Raw genomic sequence first — 14468 nt, 5'->3', positions numbered from 1 at the left:
CTTGATGTGATTTCACTTTTTAGCAATATACCTATGAATCTAGTGGAGAAAAGTATCATCAAAAGATGGAATGATATAAATAAAAAATGTTCAAAAAACCAAAAATAATTCATTGAAATAATTGATTTCATCTTCAACTCAAGTTATTTCTCTTTCGAAGGTAAATACTATAAACAAATTCTTGGTACACCAATGGGAGCTACTATTTCTCCTAATATAGCTCAATACGTAATGAACGATTTTTTTGAAAACATACTCCCTAAATTGAGTTTTGAAATTCTTTTTTTAAAGAAATATGTTGACGATGTCATCTAATCTAATGAAATTCTTGATGTTGTCAATAGATATGATAAAAAGTTACAATTCACTATTGAAATAGAAAATAATCAGACCCTTCCTTTATCTGTAAAACCGATAATTCGTTGATTACAGATTGGTATGTCAAACCTACTAATTCAGGAAGATATATCAATTACTATTCCTTTCATAAAAAATCTGTTAAAATTAATTTAATACTCTGTTTGAAAAAAGAATAGAAACATTAGTACACCCTTCCCTTAAGCAAAAAAATCTCAGACTTCTTAGAGACATATTGATCGAAAATTCTTATCCCAGAAAACTTCTTAATAAAATAATTTTCAATACTAGCAGTAATACAAATTCCGATGTAATTAATAGAAATGTATGTAATGACAGTTCACCTATCAATATTTCTTATAAATCTATACCTAACCTTGGAAATTTATCTTCAAATATCATAAAACTTTTTCATAATGAAAAAAATATGAAAATATGCCAAAAAAATATTAAAACTATAAAGAATTTGAATATTAAATTGAAAGATGAAACGGATACTGCAAAAAAGTCAAATGTGATTTATAACATTCCTTGTAACAATTATTGTAACTTGAATTATATTGGAACAACATCTAGAATTCTTAATGATAGAGTAACTTCACATAAAAGTGATATAAAGCTTAATAAGAAATCATGTGCATTAGCACAACACTCTATAGAAACAGGACATAAAACCAAATTACTCCAATATCAAAGTTTTACATACAGAAAAAAATATTTCCAAACGCCTTTTTCTTGAAATGGTTGAAATTAATAAGTCTTCTGATTGTATGAATAAGAAAACTGACATTGATAATCTCAGCAGTATATACAGTAACTTACTGGAACTACATCAAAAACATAATAATGAAAATTGTATCAATCAATAACTCTTTCTTTAGAGTCAAAAATTATGAAATCATCATACCCATTGAAAAATGACATTTATGTGAAGGTATGACATTTGTCCAACACACAAAAAAAATCCTATACATGTATAACTTTTTCGTCAGTTTATATATTCAATTTATTGATTTTCGCTCATTTTTACTGTAAGTATGATTTGTAATGTTATATATATATATATATATATATATATATATATATATATATATATATATATGCGAAACTTTGATTTTTTTTTTAATTATCACATTGCGGTTGCATATATGGATATATGGATTTTAGTTACTCAACACGACTCTCTTCGCCTCCAAAGAATTCAAAACTCTTAACAACTATTATTCTCGAAACGGTATTGCCTTGGTCATTTCACTCGTAGTTTTTCCTATATTTCCTCTGAACTGTATAATAAATTGCCTAGTGATTTCAGACTCTACACGATGATGACATTTCAAAAATGCTTGAAACATCTTCTTGAATTCTAGTAATTGGTAATCTGTATGTCGATTTTAGCTAAGCTCTTATTATTACTCATTTCAATTAAGCTTGTATTATTGTGTTGGTTAATTTATCTTCTATTCTATACTTGTATTTAATATTATTTTTTTTAGTATTTTGTAATGTTGACTTGAAAAACAGCTTACGCTGATAATCTGCCTGTTCATCTAATTTACTTTTATCACTAGTGTCCACATGTCTTTCTTTTTTAGATGAATACGGTCGATTTATTATTAATATTATTAAATTTAAAGATATTGCGCAAATTATCAGACTGCTCTGGATATTCCTTTTGAAACAAAATAATTGATTCTTGATGTATTTGCTGTAAATGTAATTCTTATAGTGAATGTATGTTTGCATATCCTCTTCAACTGTTTGACTTTGATTAACCTATCTATGCACACAATCGATCAATAGTTTGTAAAAGATTATTTCACAATTCATTCATTTTGAACTCACCAACCTCTTAGGCTTTATTTTTCCTTAAACGAGTTTTTTCCTTTTTTCGATTATTATTCGAGCAAGCATATAGCAGAATTTACTCTTTATAAGAAAAATAAATTTTCCAAATAATCTTGGGCACAATCAATTCTGTTTTATTAGTTACCATCAACTGTTATGATTATTCGTTCTAGGATATTTTTTCATCAGAATTCGGTAATATGGTTTGCTGCTAGTATATTTCACTGAATAACTATTATTTTGATGTTAAAATTTTCCATTCCAGATACCACTCAAAAACCGTCAAGTGTTATTAATCCTGTGTTCCTTCCGATTGTGAGGTTTACACCTCAAGATGCCTTTTCTCATAATTCTCATTTACATTTCAGTGGTAATCTCTGTTACATTATCTGTAGCAGACCATTTACACAGACAAGTTAAAAAAATGTCTTCGGTAGATTAGATGGAATTGCTCAATGACCAAATATTCAAATTGAAAATATTAAAACTAAAAACAGTTTTAAAAAATGTCCATTTCATTTAATGACAGTGGATTTATTTTATTATTTAGATTCATATTTGACAATGGGGTAGCAAAACCACCGATAAAGAAACTATCCCAATTAATAATCGATGGAAGAAAAAGTGGGTAGATACAAAAAATAGGACCATAAAACGACAAGAAATAACTACTTTCTTCAAAAAGTAATATCCTGAGAAGCACTAGAACTTGACATGTGTACAGTCATTGACTATGACTTAATCAAAAAATGTAAAAATTCAACACAGATAATTTTTAACTCACCTCAGCCCAGTAGCAGATAATGAGAGATGCACTAGACATCAGCAGTGGATAATAGGCTGAGAGCAAGCTGCTAGACCAGTCATATTCCAGAGATTCCTGTAAATGGGATGAATTTTATTAATCATGATAATTTTTTACAAAGCAACTATTTTATTCACTTATTTTGTTTTAAATATTTTCACAAGGTATATTGAAAAATGTCAAATTGAAAAAAACCTTATTTTTATTTCTGAATCAAAAAATATCTTGTAAAGAACAAGTATCAAATGTTTATTCAATTCATTTGTTACAATAAATGGTTACTTTGTAAATGTTTTGATAATTATATGAAATTTCAGATATGTGCATTATTTTTAATTATATCTAGGTCTACATATTCGTGACTATCCATGAATTAACTCGAATAATGAGATTAACATTTCAGATGTGTGCCAAAATGTACCAGGGGTTCTTGAAAAATCTTGACATTTAAACATTATTTTCAAAAAATTTAAAATCGAATATATTTTTATATTTCAGGTATTATTTCAACTCGAAAATTTAAAAAAAAGAAAGCAAAAAAATTGATTTAATGGTATTATTAGAAATAAAGGTCTTAAGGAAATATATCAAATCACTTAGGAATCACACGTTAAAAGGTAAGACCTCGTTAGTTCTTAGCTCGCACAATAATAGACTTCTAAGGGTTGTCGTTCGTAGGGGTGCGATAGCTGATTAATGGAAAAAACAGATTTCAAACATTTTTTTTAAACATACTTCAGTTGAGATTTGTGACAAAATTTGACAAGGTATCTAGGTGGATCTTGAAAATTTGAATTAATGAAATTAAAAAGTTCACTTTTCACTAACAACTGGAAAAGATCATTTTTTACAGCGGCATAGAGTTTGAGAACATCCATATGAAATAAATACGACACAAGAACTGTAACACTTTTTTCTAGGAAAAATGTTAGATATCTGATGTGTGAGAGCAGCATTTATGTTCTACTTCTACTTCAGAGGTTTCCTGTCCTACCTTTTAACCAACTTGGTTATTGAAATACATAACAAAAAGGGTGTTATAGCTCAGGTTGTGTGGGAACAGTGTTTTTCCTTCTTTCGGAATTTCATACCAAAATCATGCATGTACTCTCTCACAATTCTCAAGGACTGATGTAGATAGACTTCACCAGAAACCTATAGTTCAAGGTTATCCATATGAAATAACTGGTGATTTCAAGCTTCTGGTCTGACTGACCACAATGACTTGAACATTGAGAATTTTAGGTTCCTGTTCCCCATATCGTCGATTTTTCAGATGTTTTTTCCAGTTAGTGGATTCTGTTAGCTTTACAGTTAAGCTGGCAGAAGGATATTGAAATTATTCACTGTTTGGGAATTTTTGGAAATCAAATATTAATGTTATTATCTCATTTCACTTCATCAGACTTTTCCAGAGGCCTGTCCAAGGTCATCCATATGAAATAACTGATAATTTCAAGCTTCTGGTCTGACTGACCATCATGACTTTTGAACATTGAGAATTTTAGGTTCCTGTTCTCCTATCATCGATTTTTCAGGTGTTTTTTCCAGTTAGTGGGTTCTGTTAGCTTTACAGTTAAGCTGGCAGAACGATATTGAAATCCTTCACTTTTTGGGAATTTCTGGAAATCAAATATTAATGTTATTATTTCATTTCACTTCATCGCCTACTTTCCATACGTTGGTTTTTTAACAATCAAGTGGATTCTGCTAGTTTTAGTTACTGGCAGAACTCACTAATTAAAAAAATACATGGAAATTCAGCGATAAAAGGAAATAGGGGCATTAAAATGCGCCTGAAATTCTTATTTCTACCTCTCCCACACTCGAAAAATATTAAAAAAAAATTATATCTGCTTTCATCGTGTCTGTCTAAGATAATTGCCGAAATATTCAATTCAGATGAGGAGCAAAAAATTGTTTAGTAGGATAATGAAGGAGCAGATAAGAGGAAATAGAAGCCTAAAATTATGGGGTAGTTTGACAACAAAATGTTTTTTCTCTGTTAAATGAAGAGTAAAAATGCAGGTATAAAGTACAAAATATTGAACTGAAAATAAACAACATAAAAATCCTAAGTGGTTTCGTTATTTTTACAGGGGGACATTGAGTGGCTGTGAATATTCTTTAATATTCTTCCAAAAAGACACTACCTGACTAAGGAGTGGTGGATATTTCACAACACATGGACTTTGGAAGTTCATGAAATAAATAAGAGTTTAATTATACTTCTTGCTCGTGACTTTTTGTGGCTACTAGAATTTATTTGTATTCTATCAAGTTAGTGGTGCTTGATGGTGAGTAGAGTCAAAATTGCGATAAACACGTCTCTGTTTAAGGACTATTAGATAGATAGATAGATAGATAATTTATCTTTATTAGTTCTTTGGTACAAAGACCCTTACGGGTGTAGAACATGTCAATGTATAAAGGAGTATGATAAAAATTACAAAAAAATAAAAAATAAATAAAATGAAAAAAAATGAAAAAAAAATATATATAAATAAACACATTGCATACTACACGACATTTCAGACAAACATATAGTACAATAATAACATTGTAAAAGTATACAAAACAGTAAGACAAAGAATATAAACAGGCAGACAATTCAAAGTCTATCAGCGAAATATTCTTCTACCGAATAATAAGCCTTTGATAAAAGCATGATTTTTAGTTCCTTTTTCATTTTTCTTTCAACGTATCCATAGTATGCCAGTAGTGCTGCATTTTGAGAAAGATTTTGTGATATGACTTTCAAAGCAAAACAGTATCTTGATAAAGTTGTTGCAATATTATTTATATGACTCTTCCAGTTCAATTTTGAGTCAATTGTTAAGCCCAGAAAAGACAATTGAGAAGATTCCAATGTTGTTGACCCATTACTGAGATTACAAACACTACTAGTACCATTTCTACAAAAACGTTATGGCATGCGTTTTATTGGTATTCAATTTCAGATTATGGGCTGAAAAGTAGTCTTCTAGCAGGTTCAGGGAGGAAAAGATATTGGTTTTTTCAGAAGAAGCATCATCTGAACAAAAAATCACAGAGCAATCATCAGCATATTGCACCATAATTTCATTCACAGCGTCTGATACGTTATTAGTATATAATATATAGAGTAAAGCACCCAATATTGATCCTTGGGGTACCCCTCTGATTATTTTCTCTTTAATTGATGTTATTAGTTCGCCGTTTATTTGATCCCTTTGAATCACGCACTGCCTTCTATTTTCCAGATATGATTTTTTTAATTCGAGAGGCAAACCTCGTATACCATAATTTGACAACTTGACACCCAATATTTCATACTCAACACTATCGAATGCTTTTGACAGGTCCAAATTAACAGCTGTTGTAATTTTATTTTTGTTGATGGAATTTATTATGTTACATAAAGCCTGATAGGTTGCTCTAATGGTTGATTTCTTTTTCCTGAAACCATTTTGGGTATCAGACAGAAGATTATTACCTTCCAGAAAGGTTATTAATTTCATGTATATACATTTTTCAAAAACTTTACTGATATTGGAAAGAAGTGCAATAGGTCTGTAGTTGTTGAGTTCACTTTTTTCGCCTTTTTTATATATAGCTCTCACATATACTATTTGCAAATTATCTGGAAAAATACCCGTTGAAAAACATAGATTAATTATATGTGATAAAGGCTCACGAATCTCATGTGCTATATGTTTCAGTAATTTAACAGAGATTCCATCTTCGCCTATTGATTCAATGTTCTTAAGGTTTTTGATAATGTCATATATTTCTTTCGAATCAACAGGTTTGAAAAATATGCTTTGTTTGTAAATGGGAGAGGTTAGAAAACCACTTCCATGATTTTGATTTGTAATATTTGAACAATTATGTATGAAAAAATTGTTGACTTTGCAAAGTGCTTTTGTTTTGTCATTTTCATTCGGAAAAACATTATCTATTACAGAATCAAGCTGCTTCTTTCCACCACCAGTATAGCTCTTTACTAGATTCCATACTGCTTTAGACCTGTTAGAAGATGATTGCAGATATTTTATATTGGCCATTTTTTTTGCTTCCTGTACTACTTTTTTAAGTATTGTGCAGTATCTTTTGTATATTTCTTTAGATATGATGCCATTCCTTTGAAGTCTGTATAGTTGCTTTTTACGTTGGCTATACTAAAACCAATAATGATTGAGAGTAGAAGTAAGCCCAGTTGACAGCAAATCGGGGGCGTGCTTATTAATTTTTGAGAGGGTTAAGAATGAAAGAAAAGTTCTTAGTACAATTAGTTAAAATATTCATACACATTTTTTATTTATTTCATTAAAACTTTGCGATATCGTAATTTACCTAATCGTTGTAGTCATTAGGTGGGCCTTATGAAAACGGAGTAATAATCGTGGTAATTATAGTAGGTACCAAATAAATTAACAATATTAATAAAAAACACAATATATATATATATATATATATATATATATATATATATATATATATATATATATATATATATATAACATTTTTTCACTATTGGAGTGCAGCAATTTATAAGTGAACTCTTTATAACTATTCTCAAGCTTTCGAGTAACTTAAACTCATCGTCAGGGGTACTAGAAAATACAAATTACAAATTTTTGATAATAGAATATAATATAAATGTAAATGTACAAATTTTCGTCTAATCTTCAACCTCAGATTCGTCACTGTTGCTACCGCTATCATCAAAGTGAATTATGATTGGTTCAATATTGTGTTCAATACGGTTGTCTACGTCCCACATTTTTTGCTCTTCTTGTAAAACATGCTGCATGCATTTCTTCCAGTCTTCTGCAGAAAGTTCGAATAGCTTCTTGTAGGTGATGTTGCATGTCCACTAATTTAAATGTTCTGTTTTCTCGTGCCACATATCCTTTTACTTGCGCCCAGATTAATTCTATTGGGTTTAATTCGCAGTGGTATGGTGGTAACCTTAAAACTGTAATTCCACGACTTAACGCCATTTCATCCACTGCGAATTTTTTATATTTGTCTGTGTATAATTTTGTTAGCTGAAGTAGTTCTGCCTTTAAACTATCTTTGTTATATTGGATGTTCTTATTAATTAACCATTCTTGAATTGCTGCTTTTTTCCATGATTGTTTCGGTAATGGTTCTAAATGACGACTATGGTATGGGGCATTGTCCATGACGATGACAGATCCAGGTTCCACAAGTTGAATGATGCCTTCAAACCATTTTTCAAACACCTCTGCATTCATCTCTTCATGATAGTCGCCTGTTTTCTTAGATTTAAATATTTATTCACCATTTGGTAAAAATCCACTGTCGCTTCCTATATGCGTAACTATCAGACGACTACCTTTTCCAGATGGCTGTTTTAACCCAACTGACAAACCTTCATTAAAGGCTTGTCGTGCACTTGTTATGAAGTCCATGAAGTACAATTTTTTTTGAGCTTCCGAAATTCGTCAATTTTTCTTAGATAGTTTCTTCTCCATGCTATTATTTCTTGACGTTCAATGAGAATGCTTTTCCTGTCAACTTTTCCGTACGTAAATTTCATTTCGTGTACAAGTTTCCTAAAAGTTTCTTTACCCATTTTTGGGACCAATTCATGATCGCTAAGTGCCTCCAGAACTGTTTCTAGTGTGGGCAGCTCATTTATGAAAAAGAAACTGTGAATAATTCTGCGTATACTGGTTTTGGCTTCTTCATCAACTGTGATTTTTTTTCGTCCGCTACTAGTTTTTGGCGTTTGTACGTCCCCATGAATTTCTGCTTCTTAGTATTTTGTAAATCGATGATTTTGGTACACCGGTATAATCAGAGCACATATCAACTAATTTATCTTTTGTAATTGTGGAACTTAATGATGTAGAAATGCCCGGTTGGTTATTCGGAGGTACACACGTACAATTACAGCACATATGCACAAAGTCATCTTTTGGTGACTGATGATCTCTTTCAAGACAGTGAAATACTCGCAGTACAATTTGTTTTTCTCTTACTGACCGAGACTCCGACCGTTTTACCTTTTTCGACGTGGAAGGCCCGACCATGTCTCCCATTTTTTGAGTAGTTTGAGAACGGTGTAGAAATATAATTATGTAACGCTTAAACACTTATTAGCACTATTATTTTCTCCAATTGTTATCACAACACGTCGATTGCTGACTAACTTAACTGTAAAACGTACAATTCACGCTGTATAATTCACATACCAATGATACGCAATGTACGCAAGTACATTAGTGAGGACTGCAACGATGAGATGGAAGTTACGGTAAAGTGACAAAGACAGAAATATCGTTGCGTACAGCGTTGCCACTAGTTGTAATAAATATCTAACACTATACAGAAAATAATGAATTTTAACTGATCAGTAATCAGGAAATGTATAAGTATTACTCATTACAAGCTCATTACTGATTTTTGTCATAAATAATACCTTTTAATCGTGCTAGTATTGTGTATTATCTATAATTTGCCACAACCTACAACTCTACTGCTTACTATATTTTGATTCTGATATAAACTGGTAACGTAAAATTTAGATATGACAACGCGCTTTACTCTCAATCATTATTGGTTTTACTATAGATTTTTTTATTCCTAGTGTCATCCAACCTCTTTTTTGTCAAAGTTTCTAGTCCTTAATGTAAAATTAAATTCATTTGATATTTGATAATATTATTAAAGTAGTCATATGCTTTATTTGGATCGCCCATGGTGTAAAGTTCGTGCCAGCTATAATTTTTTCGTTCATTTTTTAACTGTGACAGTTTCACCTCTGAGAAAATTCTCTTCTTGATTTTTGACTTTTTGTTGTCAATACTAGGTAGGGATTTAATTATAAGTAATTGGGCCTCATGGTCAGATAATGCAGATGTTATCATCTCACCCGGATATTTATTTTCAAAGTTAATGAAGATGTTATCCAATGATGTAGATGAATGAGGTGTTATTCTGGTTGGCTCATTTATTTGTTTGTGTAGATCATAGGAGAGTAGGAGATTAAGGAAATAGAAGTGAAAGGGGTATTAGTCGCCCTATAATTAATTACACAGTGAATCAGAACAGACTTGATATTAAATTTCACCATCTGTACATGATATTGAAGCTTTTTATTATTATGAATTTAATCTTTCTATAACATATAGTTAATAGTAGTTCTGTGCCTAGCCCATCAGAAAAATATTTTCATAACATTTAAATACAATTCATGCGTATAATTAACTTTAATTGTTTCAATGTTAATAAGGATGTGTTCCAACAATTTTGATGTAAATGGAATATGAGGATGTAATTTTGAAAATATCACCGAGAGATATACAAACATTTTTATCTCTGTTATCAATTGGCAAGATGACACTTGTAATCACATAATCAAAGTGAAAATCGTAAATAGCATACTTTTTCATTATCTGAAAGATGCAAATTTCTGAAATGTTGAATTAGAAACGCATGAAATGACACCTTCATATAATTTGTTGAAAATGTTGTTTGATATATCAATATAAGGTCCTCTAAATATCCACAACTATTTTGTTCGTTTTTAGGACTTTTTTCTGGATTTAAAATTTCTAGAAATAGTGGAATCAAAATTCTCTTTGATTTTCAAAGTCGAATATTTAAGAAATATGTTGAAATTAAATTTATTTTTAACAAAATTTTGAGAAAAAGTATAACAATCCAAACAAAATGATTTTGAGTCTGAACTCGATATTTTTCTCTGTCTTTTTGTTGACAAATGATCTCAAACTATTTTAGACTGAATTGTCAGGTGGTATAAATAGTTACAATTAAATACTATGTTCACAAGTCATCTTACATAACCACAATCTGGACCACGCTGAAATCAATCGGGTAGATCACCTACAGACCAGTTTTGGTGTATTAACTCTCATAATCGTACTGCTAAATGAACGAGAAACATCTGCAAGATCAACCTCTGTGAGGTATCTTCAATGACCAGCGTGTTATTAGCCGGGGAAGTACTTATTTTCCGGCAGGCTTTTTCAAAACCTACTGTGCAGGTAAATTGAGATTTTACTTTGGAATAATTATTTTCTTATGCATATATATCTCTCCTCGATACAGTCTTCAGATCTACTTTGATTTCTGTCAGAGAATTGGTACATGGGATGTAAGTTCCGCTCTTGAGGCTTTGTTCAAGAGTTGGAGCTTTAACTACCTAGTTGACAATCTTTCTCTTAGATAGTTTTCATACATGTAGTCGAGCTGCGTTGAAATGAATCTGGTCCCAGGTATATTGCTGTTTCGGACGGATCTTTCCTGCACTGAAGACAGGTAATACTTCGAAACAGGTCTGTAAGTGATCTACTTGATTGATCTCAGCATGGTCCTGCTGCTGGATGAACGAGAAACATCTGTAAGACTAACCTGTGTGAGGTATATTGCATAAATATTTGTCAAAATTAATTCAATGTCCAGCGTGGTATTAGCCAGAAAATTATTTATTTTCCGACCGGCACTTACCAGAACCTCTGTGTAGGTAATTTTCGTGGTTTTATTTCGAAATATCTATTTTTTATATGTATCTCTCCTTGTTACAGTCTTCAGGCTTTTTTGATTTCTGACAGAGTATTGGTACATAGAATGTTTCTTTCCTGCTTGGGACTTTGTTCACGAGATAGAGCTGTAACTAGTTAACAATCTTTCTTTTAAACAAAGGTTTCATAGATACAATCAAGCTGTGTTAAAATCAATTGAGTCTCAGTCACTGTTTGGGACTTTTATTGCAGACATCAATCATGTCTCTTTTTTATTTAAGGATATTCCGGAAGGATAGGTAAACAATCTGATTAGAACGATTTATATGTATTACTCAAAAAGAATATATTATTATTATTGATTTGAGCTCCAAACTACTTAACAGGTAAGTTACTTTTGATAGAGAGTATGATTGTAATCAGACTGTTTATCGATAGCATCAATACTTATGAATGATATGCCATTAGCATTCTCTCTTGAGACCTAAAAATATTATTACATTTGAAAACAAAATCATGCTTTCGTCATAAATAATACCATGGTAATTGAATATTTTCTATATAGTTTTAACTGAAAGATGGTGGCTTAAAATTATTTAAATGATCATATCCATTTATATGTATGAAAATGAAATTTAAGTTTTATATTCAATGAAAAACTATGAAAGTATGAGTAGTCGAAAATGAACTCCTAAAATAATTTGGAAATTTCTCTGGATTCTAGAAAACCAAATTCCCATTAGAGATGATAACATCTATCTGTTATTAGTTCAAAGGATAACACTTCACATTATTATCTTCATAAACAAATAAATTGAAATATTTAATGAAATTAGTTACTTACAGGAAATATGAAGTATGCCCCTCTTATCATACTAGCAATGCAAATAACCAAGTATATCAACTTCTGGTTGGTCACTTTACATGCTCTAACTAAACTTGGTGCTTTCAGCCTAACATATTCCGATGTAATGCATATAATGAGTTGAACGGCACAAGTAAAACTAATGAAAAAGAAAACTCCTCCGATTCCGACATGGTATGGAAAATTAGGGCCATCACAAAGATCTCCTGTGAAGCGAATGTCACACATGCATGTACCATTATAACATTCACCGCGTCCTGAGCAGTCTGTAGTGCAACTAGAACTGAGTCCAGACATTATAAGAAGATGTCGAATCATAATAAATATTTTTCCTCCTGAAAAATGGGTATCATAAAGTACAAAGAATTGTGACCTACCTAAATAAAAATATTTTTTAGATAAACTATACCTCAACTCTGATAGAGAAATACTGTCACGAATTATATTAGGAAACAAATAACTTTTCAGGTGTTTTACTCAAACAACAGAAAGCAGTATTATACAAAATATAATATCTCATCATAACAAAACATCATAACATATGACATATTCTGACATTTATTTACTCTGTCTCTGTCACTTTGATGTTTGATTTATCTATTTTATTGTTCAGCCAGTTCAGCTGTAAGAGCGGTGTTGCCAAGAGAGCAATAATAAAAAGTAGTGTCATTACACGTCGAATTTGTCATGATTATTGAGCACAGAACTCATATATCTATCAATTCCAATATGGGACTAGGGGAATTTTGCTTCCGCCGTCGAGAGGACCGGACGCATCGCAGCCGTTCTCATCGACGGATGTTGAAGAGTTGAGTGGAGAGTTCATTTTGAAAACGTTTTCTCCGTCTAAAGTATGTGCATCGCAATCTTATATGTGTAATCTTCGCCGTTTGAAGCATTAGTAGCACTTTTTCTAGTGAGACTTCCCAAATTCCACAGGATAGGTGATGATGCGTTCTCAATTGGCATTTGGTATCATCAGTGGTTGACGTTAAACTGGGAGCAATTTATAAGACGGTTGTGTTCCTGAGTACCGTTCGTTTCATTCACAGAAAAGTAAGATTTACGATTTCTAAATATTTACACATATAAGGAATACTAAATTAAAGATGTCATGAATTAATTTGCTCGTCTTAGTTACCTTAGGATACTTACATTTGTAGTATCCAACGTGACCAGTGAGAAACTTATTAATATATAGAATTTATTGATATGCTCGTGAATATAATCATTCTAATAAGTATGCATTTGGTCATTAGTTGATGTTCCTCTCGCGTCATTCGAAATTTAAGGGCTTCGGAGACAGGATGAAAAAAAAATGTTAATTTCCATAAAGACATTTACACTATTGTTCAGAATACATCACAGCTATTGAAGTAAAAAATAAGATACATTTATCGATTACACATATTACTAAAAGGAGAATAGTATGCCATAACGTATACATTGTCAGTGAAGTGAGCACTTAATAAAATCAGACAAGGAATAAAAACAGTTTTGTACCAAGTCTTGTTTTTTTCTTGAGAAATCTGAATATAAGGAACAATTTTTATATCTGCACTCATATGGTATATAATAGTTAATCATTTGCCTTGATTTTCAGATTCATTCAGCAGTTACTGGATGAAGATCCATAGTAATTTTAAAAACTGCACCTCACAATTTGATCTCCACAAAGTTTGTGGAGAATTTTGGAATATATAGAAAAATGATTCCATGATATATAGGTGAGGAACAGTAATTATACTAACTTTTTTATTGTTCTCACAATTTGTAGATTTGAAGACACCAGCCAAAAATTGAACAACCCTCTCTCTCTTTATGTTATTAGCTTTCGCTTCCATTCTGGCGCATAAAGTTTCTACGCTCTGACAACATGAAATATGGTAGGTGTTTGTTATTCGTAGGTATGTTTTATTCCAGATGACACCATTCCACAGAACTCATAAAGTTCATTCCCGCCAAATGTTATTCGCTCTCTCTGCTCGATCCTCAGAGTAATAATACGACATAGACTTGCCATGCATATACCAATACAATACATGTATTTTGAAGCGGGTATCGTACTATCCTTTTCTGTACAATTTATCGGCGAGGG

At 31.2% G+C, this 14468-nt stretch overlaps 1 protein-coding gene across 1 annotated transcript in view; it reads right to left on the bottom strand.

Moving 5' to 3' along the window:
- The window catches only part of LOC111510851 (uncharacterized), a 51131-nt gene extending 38181 nt beyond the window's left edge, over nucleotides 1–12950 (bottom strand). The window contains exons 1-3 of the mRNA XM_074180585.1: nucleotides 12780–12950; nucleotides 12350–12705; nucleotides 2987–3082 (exon numbers count right to left, since the gene is read on the bottom strand). Of these exons, the coding sequence (XP_074036686.1) occupies nucleotides 2987–3082; nucleotides 12350–12688 (435 nt within the window). The 5' untranslated portion in view covers nucleotides 12689–12705; nucleotides 12780–12950. The remainder of the gene's footprint in view (nucleotides 1–2986; nucleotides 3083–12349; nucleotides 12706–12779) is intronic.
- Between the last annotated feature and the right edge of the window lie 1518 nt (nucleotides 12951–14468).

Source organism: Leptinotarsa decemlineata, unplaced genomic scaffold (assembly GCF_025532065.1).
Source record: "Leptinotarsa decemlineata unplaced genomic scaffold, Ldec_3_MD MMD2_tig00026299_RagTag_RagTag, whole genome shotgun sequence".
Taxonomy (NCBI): Eukaryota; Metazoa; Arthropoda; class Insecta; order Coleoptera; family Chrysomelidae; genus Leptinotarsa; species Leptinotarsa decemlineata.
The sequence above is the reverse complement of the archived record's forward strand: the minus strand, read 5'-3'. Positions and strand labels throughout refer to the sequence as shown.